The 20,545-nt window shown below is 51.0% G+C and overlaps 2 protein-coding genes and 1 long non-coding RNA gene across 3 annotated transcripts; 1 reads left to right on the top strand and 2 right to left on the bottom strand.

Annotated features, from left to right (window-relative positions):
• The first annotated feature begins 5,633 nt into the window (after positions 1 to 5,633).
• On the top strand, positions 5,634 to 7,783 carry LOC116597816. Its single transcript, XR_004288791.1, has 3 exons — positions 5,634 to 5,829; positions 7,013 to 7,125; positions 7,697 to 7,783. It is a non-coding gene; the product is annotated as an uncharacterized LOC116597816 (long non-coding RNA).
• A 780-nt stretch (positions 7,784 to 8,563) lies between these two features.
• On the bottom strand, positions 8,564 to 13,231 carry HOXD8 (homeobox D8). Its single transcript, XM_032356017.1, is given in 3 exon segments — positions 8,564 to 11,570; positions 11,938 to 12,190; positions 12,192 to 13,231. Coding segments are annotated over 3 exon segments (891 nt in total). The 5' UTR covers positions 12,537 to 13,231; the 3' UTR covers positions 8,564 to 11,277.
• Positions 13,232 to 17,963: 4,732 nt separating this feature from the next.
• Positions 17,964 to 20,249, bottom strand: HOXD9 (homeobox D9). Its single transcript, XM_032356016.1, has 2 exons — positions 19,254 to 20,249; positions 17,964 to 18,907 (listed from the first exon to the last, which is right to left on the bottom strand). The coding sequence occupies exons 1-2, from the start codon at positions 20,041 to 20,043 to the stop codon at positions 18,666 to 18,668; spliced, it is 1,032 nt and encodes a 343-aa protein (XP_032211907.1). The 5' UTR covers positions 20,044 to 20,249; the 3' UTR covers positions 17,964 to 18,665.
• Positions 20,250 to 20,545: the final 296 nt, after the last annotated feature.

Below are 20,545 nucleotides of genomic sequence, written 5' to 3'. Positions count from 1 at the left end.
CCCACTGAGGGCCTAGGGGCACTTTCCTTCCAGAGGTATCCCTGAAGCACACCCATAGGCAGATGCCACACACCTAAGACCCAAGGGGACAGGGCCTACAAGGCCCGTTACAGCAAGAGGAAGCATCCCCGAACTAAGTTCTTCTGGGTATGTCACTGCCTGTGTGACCAAGCCTAAGGTCTGTCTTCTCCTCTGTAGAGTTCAAGAATTGGGTGAGTGAACCGGGTCTCTTTCAGTTCTAAAAGTCTAGGCCTGATGTTGAGCAAAAAAGAGAGAAGGATAGAAGCAACATGTACTGAGTGCTTGTTATGTGCCCAAACACTGTTTCAAGTACTTAAGCAGTGAGTTAACATACGTAAGGTTGTTAGAATAGTGCAAGGCACATAGTATTGCTATGTAAGTAAAGAAAATAAAAAAATAAAAAATCTTCATAACAGCCCTTGAAGGTACTTTTATTCCTACTTTTGAAATGAGGAAATAGGCCCCTGGTTATTATCCCTACTTGCCTAAGGTTACATAGCAGGTAAGTGGTAAAGATTTGAACCAAGGCGATCTGGACTGAGAACATACTCACCTATTTAAAATCTCCAAGTTAGCAAGAAATCAATGTCCCCTTCCCTAAATGGGAGCAATTAATTAATCAGCCTATGTGGTAGTGACATTAAAAAACACAATTAGAGAGGGAGCTCCAGGAACCATGGTGGGGGGGGGTGCTGCTGCACGGTAAAGGGAGCTTGGCCCCTGGAGGCCAAAGAGCATTGAAGAAGCAGGAGAAACACTTGACCAGTAGTTCGAACTGTAAGCATGCTTCTTAATTGCTTTGGGGAGAGTGTTTACAAAATGCAGGTCCCAGATATTCTGACTTAATAAATCTGGCCTGAGCCAGGAACCTGAGTTATAAACAATTTGAACTCAGGTCTTTATTAAGAATCATTGCTCTGAAGTATGGAAAAGAGAGAAGAAGAAGGCTGCATTGCCAACAGACAATGGGAGATCAGTGGGGTTGGGTCAGGGGCGACTGTTGAAGTTGGGTGTCACAGTGGTGCAAGAAACGACCCATCGAGTCCACCAAAGTTCTGAAATGGGCGCGGGGGTGAAAGTGTGTGGCGGTGGTGTGGGAAAGAGCTGCTGAGCATCTGCAGTGTTCTCAGGCTGCAAAGTCAATGAGATTCGACCCCTCAGAGCCTCAAGGACACCCAGAGGGAATCCCTTGGAACCCAGGCCCTGTGGTTGGAGAGTTATGGCGAGGCCCGTCCGCCTGCCCCGGGAGGCGCTGGACGTTGTGCTTTTCAAGGCTGCTGATTCTGGGTACCAAGGATCGCAGTTATGGGTAGGTGGCAAGAACAGTAGCCCAGCCAGGGGATATGGTTAAACACGTCCCCTCCTACCGCCCGGCCCTAGTGTCCTGCTTTTAGGAGCCCAGCGCGCGCAAATCGCGCCACCTCCGGGAAGACGGAGGAAGTGAGGTGGCCCGCCACCCTGCAATCTGCCTTCAGGTTCTGCGGCCTCGGGTTGGCCTAAGCTGTCCATCCCGGGAAGCAGCCCTCTGGGGTGGGCGCAGTACCTCCGACACTCCACAGAGGCCGAGACCTCCACAGAGGTCGCCACTAGGCGACCAAGAGGAGAAGGGAGCAGAGTCACGTGTCCTCCCCACCCCCGCCCGCGCCCGGGGCCTCACCCGCGCCGCCGCAGCGGGCAAGACGCTTGTCCTACAGCGCCTCCTCCTGGACAAGGTGCCAGACAGCCGGGCAGGGGGACTGAGCCTGCCCGGAAAACCCGAGGCTGAGGCTTCTTCGCGCGGGTGGTGGTCTTCAGGCACCAGAGCCTGGGAGCCCGTCCCTCAGTGTCCCCTGGGGGCGGCCTTGGGGCGGCCAGAGGTCCAGAGGATCCTGAGACACCCCCTCCCGCCCCACCCCCAAGGCTCTCGACCCAGGATCATGCATCCCCCATTAATTAGGCAAGTTCAGGCAGAAAAATCCCTTCAGTTTATCCGTTTATTTATTTATTTGACCAATCTCTGCTGAGCCGCTGGACCCCTCAGAGCCCTCGAACGGGCTGCACGGGTGTAACAAAATCCGGAAACGGTATGGCTGAAGGACTGGCCTGAAGTTTGGCGGTTTGAGCAAACGCCAGGAGGAAAGGACTTTTTCTAAAGCAGAAGAACCAGGCTGGAAAAAAAAAAAATCTGTACACTTCCTGAGGATCACGCATAAAAATTTTCTTTTAAGGTGTTAAAAGTGTGCGTGTGCGTGTGTGTGTTTCTTTTAACACCTTTCTTTGAAAGATTTGGCTTCCCTTTGGCCACTAGCTCGTATTTGCAGACTCCTAAACTGGATGGGATGGTGAGTCAAGATGATTGAAAATAACGTAGTCAAGGACAACATGTTTGGCTATATTTAGATTGAAGGCTGGAATAAAGGAAAGATGAGTAGTGCATAGGAGGGAGGGAGGGAGGGAGGAGTGGAGAGATCAGGTTCTATCTTCCTGCCCTGGGTCCACTCGCCCCCTCCCCCATCCGTGCCTTCTGGCTGGATCCCGCGGGCTGGGCTATTTCACTGCACATGCGCCAGACGCCAAACTGCGCTTAGGGCACTGAACTGCAAGAGCAGCTCGCGCGCTGATATGCGGTTTGCGCCGCCTAGCACTGCTTGCGTTCTTACCTGCGGAGGAGCTTGGACGCCCCATCTCAGAGAGAGAGGATGCGTTACTTTCTCTTTTCTTTCTTTCTTTTTTCCAGGAAAACTTGTGTTAAAAGCCCCAGCCGTCCTTTCTGATTTGCAAGCCCTGTTCCACCAAACCACCCAATCTCCATGTTGCCAATGTACACTCTCAAGGTTGTCATCTGGATCAGCAATTTCACATCTAGTACTGGTTTCCCTCGACTGGTTCATCGAGGCAGGGGAAAACCACCCTACGTAGGTCGAGAAAGCACAACTTAACCTTCTTTCTGCACAACCATCAAGTCTAAGGGACTCGTTCCTAGAAAGAGGGTATCTATTCACACCAATTCCGGAAAAGTGGCCCTAAATTGGACTTAAGTCGGAATTCCGAGTTCTTGGTGGCTTCTCCCTAGCTTCCGGTGCCCCCGCGTGCCCTGCCCCGCGGCCGCACTGCGGCAAGGCCGTAAATACCTCTAACAGCTGCCTGCCTGCCCAGAGTGAAATACTGTCTTTGTTCCGATTTCCCCCGCTTCCCTAGCTCAGAAAACAGAATTCTGGCGAAATATACTTATTTGAAGGAGCATCTGACTGGAAAATACGTTTGGTTTTCAGCCCTGGGGCTTGGCCACATTTATAACAGCGAGTTTTGCGCTTTTCCCTGGTCCTCATGAAAAGTGCAAGCCCAGCTCTCAGCCTGACCGGTAAAACACCGAGGCTCCGACATGTCAGCGACTCCCTGAACTGTAAACGGAAAGAGGTTCGGGCTGAGGACGCTGGGAATTACACTTCCTGGCTTAGGAGCTTTCAGAGTCAAAGTGTTTCTTACTTGATTTTTTTTAAAAATTGAGTTTAATTTTTTTAAAAATTGGGTTAACAGGGACAATGGGGGCATTTCCGGCAGTAGCAAAAGCGTTAACTAGTCTCCTTCTGGACTGAGTTCAAATGTGATTTGCAGATTATTTACTCCCTTAAATGCAATCGACCGTTAAGTTCCAATAAACCCTTAATGCTACCACAGGACTTACAAAGAACCCTTCAGTCCTCCGTATCTGCCCATGACCTCACCCTCTGCTGGGTAAGAAGACCTGTGGTAGGCCTAGGTTTTTAGTCACTTGGGCACACTCAGCCACCCAACCCAGGGAAAAAGCAACTGAAGCTGCCAAAACTAGGGCTTGGTCATCATGATCACAACTCCTCCCCACCCCCACACTTGTCCCAGCCCATCTAGGGGGCTCCTTAGGCTTTGGAACTGCCAGGGGACAGGCCTACGTGCCTCTGATCTGGGGCCTGCTTTTCAATAGGTAATGCTTTTTACCAATATGAGACAATGATCTCAACAGCCATTGTACCGTAGTGGCGAAATAGTTACAAAATACAGACATTCCAAATAAAAAATATCACTGTTTCTTATTTGTGAGACCATAGTGAGCCACGACAATTCCTCAGACGTCAACTGCCCACAAATAGTGGCCCTCCATTTTGAAGCCAGCGCGATTCCATCACTCGTGACCACAGAAACCTTTCTACACAGATGTCATTTATTGTTTAGGAACACTTTTATGGCCAAAACGATTACAAAGAATAGTTGGAATATTATTAGGATCTGCCGCTGGGTGCTCTGGAGGCGGTATTCAGCCGCGCGCAGGTCCACGCCATGCGCAATGCGGCATATTGTCCACAGGTTTTACTCTCTCACAAGGTGCTCATGAGGGAATAGTCAAGAGGATTTGAGAGATGCATCCTCAAGTGCTGTTCAAAATCGGTGGGATAAAAGAGCATTCCTTTTTTTTTTTTTTCTGCAAAGGCTTTTCTTTTAATGCATAGATAATGTTTCAGTTCAGTATTTTGAAGAAAAGGATAAAATGTTGCTATATATGACGTTTATTGGAAGGCAAAACAAAACAGAACAAACAAACAAACAGACAAAACCCCACCACGACAGTGCAATTAGAGAGCAGGATATCTATTCTTTTCCTATTCTGCCAAGTAAGAAACACTCGCGATATTTGAACTTAGACACGCTGTGAATTTCTTAAATATCTGTTGATTTTTACCCAAGACCTGCACCGGATTTTATGATCCCAATACCTCCCAAAATATGTATTCATTTTGTGACATAAAATAATCCAAATTCACTTGATAGATCATTAGATGTGGGAGGAACCTTTCTTAAATTGTTATAAAAATTCTCTAAGAACGAGAGAAACGGTTAAAAATATCTAAAATTCCATCTCATACATAAGGCCCAGTAAACCATAAACCCTAGAAATTAGCCAGCATCACTCACCAAAGCCTAGATTAACAAACCGAACACATCCTGGGTACGCAGAATCCACCCCACCCCCACCCCAGCCCCAACCCTCAACCCTCAAAAAACACCTGTTAGCCTCCCAGATACCTCTGACACAGACATGCCGCAAAACACTGCTCTATACTATCGAGTGCCTTTAGTGACCCGCGGCACAGCTAAGACGCCCAGGAACCATCTACAGATTCTTCCCAGGGTGGGGACTGAGGGGCTCTCGATCCAGTGGGGTCCTATCTCTCCGAATCTCGAGGGGGAAATGAGGCTTCCCTTGGACTTCCGAGCTCAGCTGGACCCCAGCGGGGGCCCCAGGGGACGCCTGCTCAGAGATGGAGCGATTAGGAAGCAGGGGGGCGCAGAAAGCCACCCCAAGGTACCGGAGAAGTATAGGGAGTCGGGCCAAGCTCACCGGGCTGCCCAAGGAGGTGGGCGCCTGGAGCTCCTCGGCGGCAGTGCTGGGCGCGGGGAGGAGCGACTCTTACCCGGAGGCTGCCGAGCGGGAGGCGGCGGTCGGCCGGGGCGGCTGCAGTAATCCATTAAGCGCTGCCGGGCGACGTGCACTGGGGGCTGCAGGGATCTGCTCACGTTGGAGAAAGGGTCGCCCCGGAACCGCGCGGCTTCAGTCCCCCGGAGCAGGCCGGCTGCTCCCGGCGGGCGGTGTCGGCGCCGGCGGGGGCCTGAGCGCCCCGGGCTCCTTCCGGGCTCTCCCGCCCGCCGGGCTCCCCGCCGGCTCCGGAGGCGGCAGCGGCGCGGCCGGAGCGAAGCGGCGGTGGGGCCACGTTGGGCGCCAGGCGGGAGCGGAGGCCGCCGCGGACCCCGCAATCCCGCAGCCCGCGACTGGATCCCACCTCTGCAGAGACAAAGGTTAGAAAAAGAGGGGGTGAGGCTCCAGGAAAGCAGAATGCGGGGGGAAATTCGCCTGGGAAATCAGGAAAAAGGCCGTGAAGGCGAGCGGCGCCTGCACATGACCAGCCGCAGCCAATGACGACCGCAAATAGGTCATAAAAAGGTCTATTACCAAGTTGTAAATTTTCTTCAAACAAAAAGGAATTTGCTGCAATTCCTTGCGGATTTTGCACATACAGCTCGCAAGCGCCATGTTTTTTCCTCTTTCTCTCCCCGCTATCTTCTGTTCTGTGTGTGTTCCTCCTCCTTTTCCTTCCTTCCTCTCTTTCTTCCTCTCTTTCTTCCTCTCTGCTCCTCTTGGCTCTCTCTGCGTCTGTTGCCTCCATGGTTCCTGACTCTCACCTTTTCTAGGAAATATTTCTTTTGCTCTTTTTTGGTTTGGCTCGAAACCTCTGCTGAATAGAGCGTTGTGTTGGGAAATGAATGCGGTGTACTGCACAGGCGCTCCGGGAGGTGCTCCTGGCAGTCACCCCCCTCCGACTCTCCTTGCGCGGGTCATTTGGCTTTCCCTCCCCTCCCGTCACAGAAAGGCCCGCTCCCGAGCGGCAGCCAGGCACTTTCGGTTTTTGCCCCTCTCATCTCCAGGCAAGCCAGACCCAGTGATCTAGCGCAGAAAACCTGGGCTCTGGAGGCCAAGAAAGCCCGCCCTCCCCCTAACACCTCTCCAACACAAATTGGGGTCCCTCCCATTTCTTGGGGTTTCTGGGGGTAGGAGAGTCACCAACCAGCTCAAAGTCTGGAAATGGTTTTGGGTACTTGTCAACTTCTCCAAAATAACATTTGAACTCCCAATGCTTGGCATTTATCTTGGCAGAAATATCCTCCTGGAGAGTGCTGGGTTCAAGGGGAGGCAGTCTTTCTGGATACCCTATCTTCATACCCTTGCTATGTCTCCCCTAAGTGCAGTTTTTATTTCTAATTTAATTAGAAATTTATTTCAATTTAATTATAGTTTCCCCTTCTTCCATTGCCCCCCAAATGTCTGTCCATCGAAAAGACTGCTCAATGCAACATTGAAGAGGAGAGGGGCTCCATTTGTTCCAGTAAAGAGCGGACCCTCAATTTCAGCCTTGGAAAAAAAAAAAAAAACAGTCCTTTTTCTTCAAAAGCAGGAGTCACATTCCTTTTGTACTTTTGATAGGAGCTACTCCAGAGAACACCAGCTGAAAGTAAATGTCCTTGAGGGCCCCAGCAGTCTCCTCATCATTAATGCATGGGCATGACCATCCAGGCTTCAGAACCTGCCTGAAGGAGGTAATCCATCCCCCTATCCTTCAAGGACACCATCTTTGGACTTCTAGTAATGCATTTATAAATACTTGCATTGGATGTCTACGGGTAGATTTTCTGCTATTAACATCATCATATCCAGTAAGTACCTAAGTGAACAGAGACTTAAACAGAAAACACACAGCACCCTCTAAAGCAGGCCATTTGTATCCCTTGAAAAGTTTTCGGTGATCTTGGATGCTTTTTATTAAAGGAATTCTGTTGCCATCTGTCAGCAAAAGTGATACTTTTTTTTTAATTTTAATTTTTTTAAATTTGACAGACAGAGATCACAAGTAGGCAGAGAGGCAGGAAGAGAGAGGGAGGGAGGGAAGCAGGCTCCCTGCTGAGCAGAGAGCCAGATGTGGGGCTCAATCCCAGGACCCCGGGATCATGACCTGAGCCGAAAGCAGAGGCTTTAACCCACTGAGCCACCCAGGCACCCCAAAAGTGATATTCTTTCTAGAAACAGTGTGCTCTAACTTTGCTGGAGGGAACCACAGCAGTATCCAAGGTCCATTAAAATATTCTATTCCCCTGTCCACCCCGATTCCAGAAGAATCAGCAAACACCACGGAAGCAGAGGACACAAGCTTGGATGTGAAATAGCAACATCTTATGCATTGAAGAATAATAAAACAATGTTTTTAATTACAAAAGAAAATGTGTAAGAATATGTGGGGCAAATATTGGGGCCCTTCCAAGCTAAAACACTTTACACTGATCTGTACATATGGAACTGAACAGAGATTGCTCACTTTAAAATTTTCTAAGAAATTATCTCAATTGCCAATTTTCCTCTAGCCACATAAAAGCAAACTTTATGACCCTCCTTTTCAGCCTGGGGAAGGGGGTCTGGGAAAAGACTTTGCACTTTTGAAAAGGCAGCCATATTTGCACTTTTTCCCCTGTGCAGAGTTGTAATCCAGGCGATGTGCTGGGCTTTGTGGAACCTCACAAAATGGCAGTCTCCAAACTGATTTTTCTCTAGAAACCTTTGAGACCCACACCCTTTTGTGTGTTTCTGGTTCTTGCAAACAGAGAACCTAAATCACTTGGAAGGCTTGGTTCTTTCATTCAAGTATTAACATTGGAGGGTCCTATTTTTCTCTAAACGGTTTACAGACCTCTCTAAGCAGACTCTAAGCAATCCAGGGCCAAAAAGCATCGCTCAATTTTCAAAGGATTGTCTGAAGGTTTATGCAAATTTCTGCAGCAAAAATGTTTGCTCGTTTTGCTGCAAGCCTCAGATGTTTACAGATTTGAGCCAATTAGAAGGGTATCTTCTGTGCTCCTCACCTCGAGTCTGTCTGCATGAAACACCATGATGGGGAGTTTCTAGCCACTAAAAGAAGGTGATGTGTGTGTGACACAGAGAGAGAGAGAGAGAGAGAGAGAGAGAGACAGAGACAGAGAGGGAGAGAGAGGTGTAATTCCCCAAGCTCTTTATTTGAAGACAGATCTATGATTTTCCCAGCTACAAAAAGAAACATATATACCTAAATTTATTTATGACCAACATTTTCTGCAATGTGTAATCTATGTGTAAGTACAAATACACCAAATATATACCCAGAACACCACAATTTGTATATGTACAAATACTCTGCAGTGCATCACGTACTACAACAGAATTTTTTTCCGTACAAGAGCTACAATTTTACTATGGGTTGGGGGCGATGGGTCAAGAAGTACATCACTTCCAGAGCAACACAGAATATAGAGGAAATAAGAACATTGCTACCTCCTCTTCATTTCTTGATTACCACATCCATTCATGCACCAGGTCCCGAGTCTTGCCCCAAATCAGTGACTCTATAACCACATTTTGGGGAGCATTTTTGAGTGGGAGACAGCGAATTTTGCTAATAGAGGAATCACTTAAATGGAAGGCAGCTGGAGTTTAGCAGCAAGAAGCTCTAGCCAGCCTGTGGCCGCCACCACCATTGCCACCGCTACTCTACCAACCCCCACTGCCACCATCCCACAGGCTGTTTCCTAGCCATGTTTTCAGGGGCTTGGCATCTTTGCTCTAGAAACCAACAGCAGAGTCTCAAGCAGCACACGGAGAAGAGCGTTTCCAAATCCAGCATGCACATTTGCAGCTGTCTCCTCTTGTGCAAATGTTTCTTAAGCTGCAGGCCACCCGTGACTTAAAATTGTCTTTCCTGGCTCAGGTCAGTGAATGCCACGGCCACAGCCTCTTCCCTGGATAGAAAGCTAGGAGCTGTTTCACTTCTGGCCCCACCGGTGCCAACATTTCCTAGGTCCTTGAAGTGGCAGGCAAATAGCCCACCAATGCCTGAGGGGCTGATTCAGGCCTAAGAGAGATTCCATTTTTTTTTAAACCTGTGCAATAAAAACCACTCTGGAAATTAAAATGTACCTCTTTAAAAATAAATGCATCTAAAAAATGCGAAGAGCCCGTCAATGTCTACCTTATGAGATGCTTCTCATTTCGTCATGAGAAGTATTAGTTTACTTGAATTTTTCCTCTTCTCTACTACCCCGCTTCCCCCTCCTCTTCCCTCATAAAATGGCAGCTGCAGGAGCAGCCTCCAATGGAAAATGGATATCTTGTTAATAACAGATCGCAAACCCCAGCATCAGCACAGGCTCAGCGGAATAATCTGTGGTGTAACCCGGACTCTGGGTCTTCCCCCACTGGGCCCACAACTTGAGTCCTTGGCGAAGTTCAAAGCTTTCACAGTATCTTAGCAAGGTTATTTAGAGCAAGATGCAGCTAGGATCTTGAGCCTAGCCAGCCCTCTCTGGAATGAAAGAGACCCCTCCCCTGCATTTATTTATTTATTTTTACAAAGGAATGCTTGTAACCCACTCCTTTCTTTCTCTTTTTTCTTCCTCTCTCTCTCTCTCTTTTTTAAATCAAATAGAAGCTTTAGTGACACGTTGCCTTCCAGTAGCCCAGACAGTGGTTCCTGACTCAGGGAAAGGATTATGTGCGGCGCTCAAAGACACTACCTCTAAAAAAGATTCATTTCTTTATTAAGGAGCTAGCTATGTTCTGGAGCGGTTGTTTACACTCAGATTTTTCTGCATTTGCTCTCAGGGCTTGTTTCAATAGGTGAGGCCATCCTGGAGAACAGCAGAGGACGTACCAACCGACATCTGAGGCGCACACAAGTTGGCTCAAAATGGGCGTGCAAACAGAGCGAAGGAAATACAAATAAATATGGCACCTATTCAAAAAACGGATCACAGCAGCGGCCACAGCATAGAGACCTAGCGATTTCAGGCGATACCAAGCGCAGTTCAAAACGAAAGCAAGTTGAGAAATGAGAGACATTCCAAAAGGCGACTTGCCAGAGTGAAAAGTTAATGAGTGAAAATGTTATAATTGGCTTTTCAAGTATTCATTCACTTTAGATGATTAAATTGCCACAATTTGTATAGACTACAGAAAATTATTAAACATCAACTACGACATTTTCCTGAAACTTTTGTCATTGGCCCAACATCTTCCCCAAGCTTAAGGAAGCTGCAGAGCTGGACGACACATTACACTCTCCAGCTAACATGTGCTTTATGAATATTTGGCCCAGAATTTTCCCAGAGATATTACATTTACAAAATACTCAAAGAAACCTTGTAGGAGTAAACAAAAGGCACCCAAACCATTCATTATAAAAGCAGAAAAAGAAAACATAAATAATACGCTTTAATCAAATAACATAAAGTAAATATTCTGCAGGCATAATTTTTTAAAAAAATTAATAGATCTCTTTTAATTTACTCACCATAAAGAAATGATTTTAAGTGTTCAAGTGCACTTGTTTGATTAATAAAGCATTTTATATTCAATTATTTAGTGCTAATCATTAGGAAGTTTATGTTGTTGAGGCAAATCACCAGCTCAGACATTAAAAACTACCATTATAAAAATATAGCAACAAGGTCAGTATCAAATTACCCTTACATAGGACAGCTCAAGGGCTGTGATACTAGAAACTTTAAACACCCAAACCCCTCTCAAAGCGCAGAAACCTCAAGAGCAGTGACATGAAGGTAGCTTGAAATACAGGTAAAGTCCTTTCCAACAAAGAAAATAGATGGTGTCCAACAGCATGTGTTGATCATTAGTTTTAACAGTCTGTGGTAAAATTTTAAAGGTAGAAGTTAATTTGTCAGGCCTTCGGCTCTGTCTTCCTCCAGCTCTTGGGCTTCCTTTTTGGTTTCCCCATCCTTTGCCTCCTGTCGGGAAACTGGGAATTTGTCCTTGTTGTTCTCTTTTTTCCATTTCATCCTCCTGTTCTGGAACCAGATTTTTACCTGTCTCTCCGTGAGGGCTAGGGCGTGGGAAACCTCAATTCTTCTCTTCCTGGTCAGATAAGGGTTAAAAAGGAATTCTTTTTCCAGCTCTAGAGTTTGGAAACGACTGTAGGTTTGTCTTCCTCTTCGTCTACCAGGAGCTGCTGATTAAAAAAAAGAAAGAAAGAAAACAAGCGTTTTAGAAATGTAATGGTGCCTCTGCAGGTTGCTGGAGTTTTCTGGAACGTGTCTAAAGGATGAAATACAAACAAGTCTCTAGCTCTGATATATATAGGATACGCAGGCAAGAGAAATAGAGAGGTCTTCACAATTACTGTCCCCATCATCTTTACGCGGTTCCTACTTTACGAAAAAAAAAGAAGTATTACTTTTGAATAAGAGCTACGATAGCTACATAAGGAAAAAGGAGAGGGCAAGGAAAAGGTAGTTTTAAAGCTAGAACGTGAGATGAAAGCAGATTTCTCCCCCTCTCCCCGCACTGGAAAAAAAAAAAAAATGCATCCCAACCTTGTGGTCTCATCCAGGGAAACATTTGAGAAGGAGACGAGCTCTGATTTAAGTGGTCTGGGTCCTCGCCAATATTACCACTGGACGATTTACAGTCAGGATATTGTACCAGCTCGGCCTCTTGCTGGGTCGTAAAAATCGGCTGTCTCTGTAAGTTATCGTATCCGTAAAACTTCGCGGGCTCCCCGTGACAGGCAATCCCGCCGCAGGGGGGAGGCGGCGGCGGAGGCGGAGGATGCGGAGGAGGAGGGGGGGGCGGCCTGGTAGGCTGCGGCCGGGCTGCCCCCGCCGGGGTGGAAGTAGTCCTGGCCGTGGCCCGGGCCGCCCCCACCACCGCAACCCGGCCCGGCGGGCGGCGGCGACGGATGCGGGTGCGCGTGCGCCTGCGGGGGCGCGTGCGGGAAGCCGGCGGCACTGTTGCCATAGAGCTGCAGGGCGGCGGCGGCGGCGGCGTGGCGGCTGCCGACCTCGGGCGCGAAGTGACAGTCGTAGTAAGTGGGATTGATGGCCTCGCCCGCCGCGGCCGCCGCCGCCGCCGCCGCCGCCGCGGCCGCCGCCTTGTACTTGGAGTACAGCGGGTTCACGAAGTAAGAGCTCATCGGGGCGGCGGCGGCGGTGGTGGTCAGGGGCCGAGGTAGGGCGGCCCTGGGCGGGCGGTGTGCAGCAGGCAGGGAGCGCGCCTCAGCGCGGCCGCACTGCCGCGGGGGCCTCTGGGGCGGCTGCTCGTTCCGCCGGGGCCGCCGGGCTACGTTGCTGCTGCTACCCACCCGCCCGCGCGCGCGTCGCCTCTGAGGCCCGGCCGCCGCGGGCACTTGGCTACTGGACGCTCATGCCCGGCTCTCGAGCCCGCCGCCTCGGCCTCGCGCCGCCTCCCTCGCGGGTCGCGGGGCCTCACCCAGCCCCCGCGCTCACCGCCCGCCCGGCCTCTCCCGGCGCGCGCCGGCTCGGCCGCAATATAATCGCCGACGCCCCGGGTGACCTGCCCCGCTGCCTCCACTGTTTCCTCTCAGGCACCAGGCGGCCCTGAGCGCACCGGGACAAGAAAAAAAGTGCGCCCGGCCCACGGGGACACTCTTTGGCTTCGGTTTACAAACGCCCGCTCTGGAGGGAAGAGAAAAAAACACCCTCTACCCGCCACCACCTCTCACCTCGGCCCCCCCGCGGCCCCCTCCCACCGCTCTCGCCGCCGCCGCCGAGGCTGCCGCCCCGGTGCGCCCCGGCGAGGCATTTTCGCACCACGCCACTGAGTGGAGAAGATGGGGGCGAGATAACCGCGCGGAGGGATCCGCGCGGAGGCGACACCGTTGCTCCCGACGGGACTCCTCACCCTGGCCGGGAGATGCCTCCGCCGGCCTTAAAGGGGGCCCATAAAGCCGCACTGCCAAGGGCTCGCCTTGCCCCCCGGGGCCCAGGGAATGTGGCTCGCGGCTGGCGTGGCGGGGGCGCGAGAGAACCTTACACTTGGTGGGGGGAGGAAGGAAGGCCACTCCCAGGAGGCCAGGGCAGCAAATGACTCCCTCCCCTGGCCCCTAGAACAAACCCCCAGAGGTTGGCCGTGGCTTTTGCGCTTCTGGACACGCGGGCGCAGACCGGGGAACAAGGGCAAGTGGTGTAGACCTGACCGCGTACATTTGGGTTGGGTCCGGAGTGGTTTGATTAAAGGCCACAAAGGTGATCCCAAAACCTGGCATTATCAAAGCGAATCTAAGGCCTTCTTTTCCAGGCGGGCAGGCCTGGTGGAAATGAGATGTACATTTACCCTTGACGCACTGCACGCCTGGCTGAGGCTCCCAGGTTAATTGATATTTAATGGAAATCATGCCTATGAATATAGTTTCCATCATTTCACCCTTGATAGACGTCAGCACCAGGCGCAGGGGGAACTGAGGAATGTGGGGGCGGCGGGGGCGGGCAGATTAGCATTGCTGAGGGAGTAAATAGAAAAGCGGACAGAAATGTTCCAAGGCGGGAAGGAGAACTCACGCTCGGGTGGGTGGTATTTCCTCGAGCAGGACGAGCGGCTCCCGGGTCTCAGCCCCGGCACGGAGCGGACCAGGGCAGGCGGTGGCCCCGGGCGAAGCGCGGGGGGCCGACCCCTGCAAGTCCCCACTTGGAGCCCCGGGGCCGGTGTTAGGATCGCTCCGGTTCCGGGCAGCTGCAGGCGGCACCCACAATCTGCTAATGATTCTAGTTCATCTGCCAAGCCTGTGAAGTGACTGCTGAGAGCGGGTGCTGCATTCAGCTTAAAAAGTTACTCATTTTTCCGAAAGAAAGGAAAGAGAAGGGTCATCCTAGCTTGAAGGATGAGGAAGAGAAACGTCCCGTGTCATGTGGGCAAGTCGAATGTGAACCGGCAAAGTATTCCTGGTTTTACGTGCTCGCTCGCCGTTAACCGCCGTTTTCTCTTCCTCAAACCTCCTTTTTTCTCCCTGTCTACTCCCGTATTAATGTCCAACAAGTATAGTAAGTCTATGTTGAGTGCGTTTTCCCTCGCCGACTCGGCCTTTCTCGTGAGCTCTTCAAATGACCGGGGCCCCTTTTCCTTAGGGATAATCTATTGCTGTGAGGGCACCAGGCCCACACCAGCCTTAACCGACCTCGGAAACATGCCCCGAGCCCACGGAGGGCGCTCCCGCTAAAGCTAAACCACACTACGCCGGCCTTTCACGCCAAATGCAAATATCTAAAAACCCGAGACGGCCCCCAAAGGCGCAGCAGGCGAGTCATTTCCACCACCCCCTACTCCTTGTGGGTTGGTCCTGTCTGTGACTGCGATCCTGAGGTCAGTCCGTGTGGACTGAATCATATTTTGCAAATGGAGAAAATGAGATCGAGACGGAAAGGCATAACAAGATAATGTTTAATACTCTTTCAATTGTTTCTACAGAATGGCTGAAAATGGTCCAGGTAAACGGATGGTTAATGAATTTCCAGATGATAAAGGCATGCTTTATTTTTTAAATGAGTGGGGAGTGGAGGGTGCGGGGTGGGGTGAGGGGAATGGGGTTTGTTGTTTTCTGCCGGACATACCCAGGTAAAACTTCCTTAAAATCCGAAGGCGAACAAACCTATTCTGATAGTTAACGATTTGTACTTCAGCCTTGCAAATACCCAATTAAAAGAGAATTATTCTCAATAAAGCCTTGGAACCAACTTTGTAATTGTGGCTTTTTAAATTTCCGTGTTTGGTGTGTGCGCGTGTGCGTTATTTAAACTCTAGATCAATGAATGGGTTTTGGAACAGAATGGGAAAAAGAAGAGCGAGCCCAGATCTCAATACTACAAGGCACCTTCCAGAGCTGTGTTTTTCCTTGGGGGTGGGGGGGGGCAGGTCGCAGAAAAGAAACACAAATACTACGAAATTCATTTCTACACATTCTGGCCTAATTAAGAAAGCATTATAACACAACATTTCCTCTTGGGACAAAACACTTAGCTCTCCCTCGCCCCCCACCCCAAGCATTCTGTTTATAATCTGAATGGGAAAAGAGCGCGATTAACTTTGTAAATAAAGATCTATGCTTTTTACATGCTTGTTTTGATAGACTGCATTAACTTAACCATAACATTTTATAGTTTCAGCTGTGCCATAGTCCAAATTTTCTAAAATCCTGACTAATCCAAAATTTTATACCTAACAAACACGCTTGGAGAATTTAATAGTGTACACTGCTTCTTTTTGGTTAAATTTATCCTGATTAAGAATTAAAAATAAGATTGTAAATATTTTAAATCAAAACCTTCCTTGCCGCAGCGCCAGCTTTACGAGATCACAAAGTGGAGCAACAGCGCTCTCTAGTGGCAAAATGCCGCCTCCAGTCGACCGAGTTTAACTTCCCTTTATCCGACTCAGACCAGTTCTAATCTTGTTCTTTATTTTGACTGGGGCTTGGATCGTTGACACTAATAATGCTCCATCCCTTTGATTGTCAACAAGTCAAGTGCAGTAAGCAGGGGCTCCTGAACGCCAAAGATATCTGTACTCCCGAGAGCTTCCAATAGTGTCTTTTTCAAAAGCTTCCAGACCTTCTTTTGCCAGACACAGTAGGTCCCCATTCTGTAATCGCCCACAGTTACAGGATGGGCTGGGCTGAAGAAAAATTACAGCTTTCTAAATATCAACTACAGCAGGCTTTTTTGTCAGAGGAGCCAGGCACTTTGAAAACGAAGAAATGATAGTTCATTTTATTGGTATTTTCTTTTAAAGCTTGTTGCTCAGCAGTAAATCCTGAATATTTGCTATTTTAACTTTTTATTTTTAATCCTTCAGGCCCATTTCACTGGGCAATCTGGGGAAGGCAGAACTAGAAACCAAATTAAAAGCTTTTTTCTGGGTCTCTGAGCGGCTGTCTGGAAAGGCCCTGTTTGGCTGTGTTTATTGGCATTTCTATACACAATAAATGAGATTTTAAATTTATATCACAAGTCACAGAGTGAGATAAACTGACTAAGCATTCCACTTGAATTTTTGTTAAAGCAAAGACTTTTTAATCAGCTGAGGTATTTCCTTCGAGGTTAATCGTTTTTCTCAATTTCAAAAATGTTTTCTTCCAATTCAGCTGTAACGATTACATTTTTTATAAGCAAAGAGAATTTAGAATTTAGAACAATACTTTTGTTACAAAGTTTGGAATGGGAGGCCAGGTACTTTTATGAAAGGGCATTTAAATACATCTTTCCCTGCAACGATTCAGCTGGGAGACCCTGGGTTCCAGTAAATGATTCAATATCACTAACTTCTCCCCAAATAACAGGCCAATTAAAAAAGAAAGAAAACGAGCTAGACCGCCACCATAGTGAAATATTATAAAGAGCCACCCACCATAGGCTGATTCTAATACTGGGCTCGTTTTAAAAATCAGAAATCTATCATCTCCTCTTTCCTACCCTCCCCCATTTTTATTTCCTAGGTGCTCACACCTCACCGGGAACTCTCAAGCCCATGCCTTCTTGGTCCAACACAGTCTTGTTTATATTTTATTGTCCAGATTTTAAGACCCAGTTTTGTCTGCATTTTTCCCTTCCTCCCACAAACACAACATCAAAATGAGATGGTTTCAAAGCGAAGCGCCGAGCCTGTCGTAAACTCATTACCTCCAGACGTCTCGCCGGCTCGATGGCTTTATGACACCTTGGCTCTTCCTGTTTTCAAAGAGCTCTAGGTATCGGGTTGGCCGCAGGGGCGGGGGTACGCTGCACCTTCTGCCGGATCTGGGCCTTGGCTTTCCCTCCCAGCCCCCCTCTGCTTTTCCTTCAAGTCCCCTGTTTCATCAGGATCCCCCCAAACTCTGCCATTGCCACCCCCCTTCTTCCACCTAGCCCAGGCCACCCGGCGCCACCCATTCTCCGGCCTGCAAAAGCTATGCTGGGCCCGAACCTTCACTTACAATGACCTTCATTTTAGCCCCTGAACGCAGACCTTAGAGGGCCAAGCTGGGGGCTAAACTCGCACTGGAACTGAGGGGGGGAAGGGGCACTAAGATGGGGTGGGGGTAGCTGCCGAGGAGAGCCTTGACCATTTTGATCTGCTAAGGTCACTTTGGGGCTCTTGAGTGTGTGCAGGGCAGAAGCTCGGGCGCAGCCTAACTGGCTCAGTCCTTCAGGAGCCAGCCAGCCTTTGGAGGTGGGGGAGTTGCTCCAGAATGCAGTTGGCCTTTCCCTTGTTTAGAGAGGGGAGGGGATGGCTTGGTACCCTTGAGTAGGCTGAAACGGGGTGCGATGTGCCAACTCCCAGGGAAAGTGTGCCTGGCTTCTGGGGCCCAGGGGGCTCCGCTGGGCACTGCTGTGAGGCTGACACTGGGCCGAGGGCCCGGAGTTGGCTGAGAAGCTGGAAGCACGCTGGGGGAAGGACAGAGCAGCCAAGGGTCCCCCTCTGCCCACACAAAGGATAGACTCAGAGGCACATCGGACCTTAGGTGGAAGGGCCCCAGATTTTTAGCAGTGTCTCCCTCCCAGGGATGGGAGAGAAGTCCTGTGGGGATGGTATTTTGCAAAGAGACAGAGAAAGCAGACACACAGTGTTCAGGGCCAGCGTCTGGGCTCCGTTTGATCAGGTCAGCATTTATTGGTAGGAAGCGGTAACATTTACAACTGGTCCTCAGGCAGGAACCCGGAGGGCCTACACCCGCGGCCGCCCACGCAAGCCGAGCCCTCCCCAGGAGCGATCGCCCCTCCAGTGCACTAAGAATAAACCCCCCACCCACCAGAGGCCCTGTGCTCCCCTCTCGGCCTCATTTCAGGTCTCAGTGAAGGGCCCACGGGCTCCCTGAGGAAAGGGGACTTTCGTAACTGGTGGGCAACCTGGGCGGGCCTCCCACCGTCGTCGCTCTGCCTTCATTCTCAGAAGTGGGGCGCCCTTGGCCCCTGCTTGAGCAGCGCTGGGGGCTAAACTACAGCACTTTTCAGAAACATAGAGGACATTTACACAGGGGAGGGCTCCTTAATCCAGCGTGCACTCACAAAATATAGCATTTCCTATGGAACCAACGGTTCAGGAAAGGGGGGGGGGGAGGCAAAACCCAAAGCCACTTCGTTTCTCCAACACAAAAGCGAGCAAATACAGAGTCCCCCAAATACCTCACAGAGACCAACCACACAGTCACTTCTACCTAAAAGGGAGAGGGGGAGGAAATGTCCGAATCGCTGGAGAGTTTCTGGAAATCAGCACCCACAAACAAAACCCCCACTGCCTTTGCAGCGCACAGTGGTCCCGCCAGCGCCGCGTCGGGTCAGTCTCCTTTGGGGCATTTCTCCTTGCTCATCTTTTTCATTTTCATTCTACGATTCTGGAACCAGATTTTGACCTGTCTCTCTGTGAGGTTCAGAATCCTTGCCACCTCGTAGCGCCGGTCCCGGGTGAGGTACATGTTAAAGAGGAACTCCTTCTCCAGCTCAAGCGTCTGGTATTTGGTGTAGGGACAGCGCTTTTTCCGGGTGGAGCGAGCGTGGATCCAGTTTGCTGCAGGGTTATCTATGAAGAGGGGAGTTTGGAGAAAGGGATCGAGGGGCGGAGGGGAGGCAAGGAGAAACGACAGGGTGGGGGAGAGAGGTCGTTAAATTAATTTCACCGAGGATGGCCGCTTTTCACAACTTGGGGGGAATTATCATAAAAAGCCTTAATGCCCGCGCTCTGTTTACCGTACAAACCGCGCGCCTAGGGTAGGTGGTTATGGGAAGCTTTTTATGGATGCGTGTTGCTCGCCTAGGCTAGAGTAGGCGTCTAGACGTTTTTATAGGTTAGTAAAACTATCAGTTTTGCACATTCGAGCCTTACAGGTTTCAGCAATAAATCAGGGGGCAATTTCTTTTGCACTTACTTGGGTCAAGTTGCTGCTGCGGCGGCTGCGGATGCTGCTTCTCCTCCTCCTTCAGTGGGCAGCCTGGGCTCGGGTGGTCGCTGCAAGCCGAGGGCTCCGACGAGCCTCCTGCTCCGGACCCGGACCCGATCCCTGCCCCGGGCGCGGTTCCCCCAGCCGCCGCTGCCGCCTTGTCCCGTAGGAACGAGTTGCAGGAGAACTCGGGGCCGCCGCTCCCCTGGGACTCCCGGGCCGCGGAGCACTCAGTCCTTTTGGAAGAGGAAGACGTGGAAGTGGAGGAGGAGGTGGAGGTGGCGGCGACAGGGGTCTGGGCCGCTCCGGTTTCAGGCTTAATCCCGTAGTGCCGCCCGTTGGGTGGGCCGCTGGGGCCGGGGCTGGGACCAGGGCCCGGACCACCTCCACCCCCGCCGCCGCCGCTCCCGCCGCCGCCCGCGCCGCCCGGAAAACCGGGCAGCGGCTCCATCCAGGAGCGCATGTAGCGGCCGGGCTCGGAGGCGGCGGCGGCCAGGGGCGGCGGGGGCACGTACGGGTGGTAGAGGCCGCTCATCGCCGCCGCCGCCGGGGGCTGGGCGGGCACCGCGGACCACGAGGCGGAGAACACGGCCGATTTGGGGGCAAAACTACACGAGGCAAACTCGGCGGCAGCAGCAGCCGGGCTGTCGGCCACACCTGTGGGCCTGCCCTGCGCGCCGGGCCCCGGCGGTCCAAAGCGCGCGGCGAACACCTCGTCGCCCTCATGGCCTATGAGCGAGTCCACGTAGTAGTTGCTGAGGGTGCCACTGGAGGACATTTTGAGGCGCCGTGCGCTCCCACCCAAGGTTACACTGCCCGCCGCGGCGCCGCTCCCCGCCGGCGCCGGAGCGGCCGACTAGTTCGCAGGCTGCAGCTTCCACCATTGGTCGCGCGGCCCACGTGATCATATTTACCAATACCGGGAGTAAATCAGTCCGCTAAACTGGGGGCTGCTGTGATTTAAAAAAAAAAAAAAAAAATCATCATCAACATAAGCGCCGCAATTAGAGCCCATGGGCCGGGTCCGTGCGCCCAGCTCGGTCCGGCCTGGCTCGGACAGCCTGCGGTGGCTGGAACCACTACGCCCGACCGTGGCCGCAGGAGGCGCTGGGACTATTTGTTCGTCTCTTCTTGCAGTCCTCGGTCCTGCAGTTCAGACCCAGGCAATGCCTCTCCAGCCCGTGGACTCAGCTCCCGGCCGGGAGTGCCGGGCGCACCGAGCACTGGGCCAGAGCCCCGGGCGGCCCAGGGCGCGCAGGGCGGCGTGCGGCCCGAGGCAG

This window comes from Mustela erminea, chromosome 8, assembly GCF_009829155.1.
Source record: "Mustela erminea isolate mMusErm1 chromosome 8, mMusErm1.Pri, whole genome shotgun sequence".
NCBI lineage: Eukaryota > Metazoa > Chordata > Mammalia > Carnivora > Mustelidae > Mustela > Mustela erminea.
Note: the sequence above shows the minus strand (reverse complement) of the source record. Positions and strands in the feature narration are given on the sequence as shown.

Bases quoted from the DNA above. Each gene is read 5' to 3' on its own strand.
- HOXD9 (XM_032356016.1), bottom strand. From the start codon at position 20,043: ATGTCCTCCAGTGGCACCCTCAGCAACTACTACGTGGACTCGCTCATA. The intron at 18,908-19,253 runs GTAAGTGCAAAA...CCCTCTTCATAG, and splicing joins GCAGCAGCAACTTGACCCAA to ATAACCCTGCAGCAAACTGG.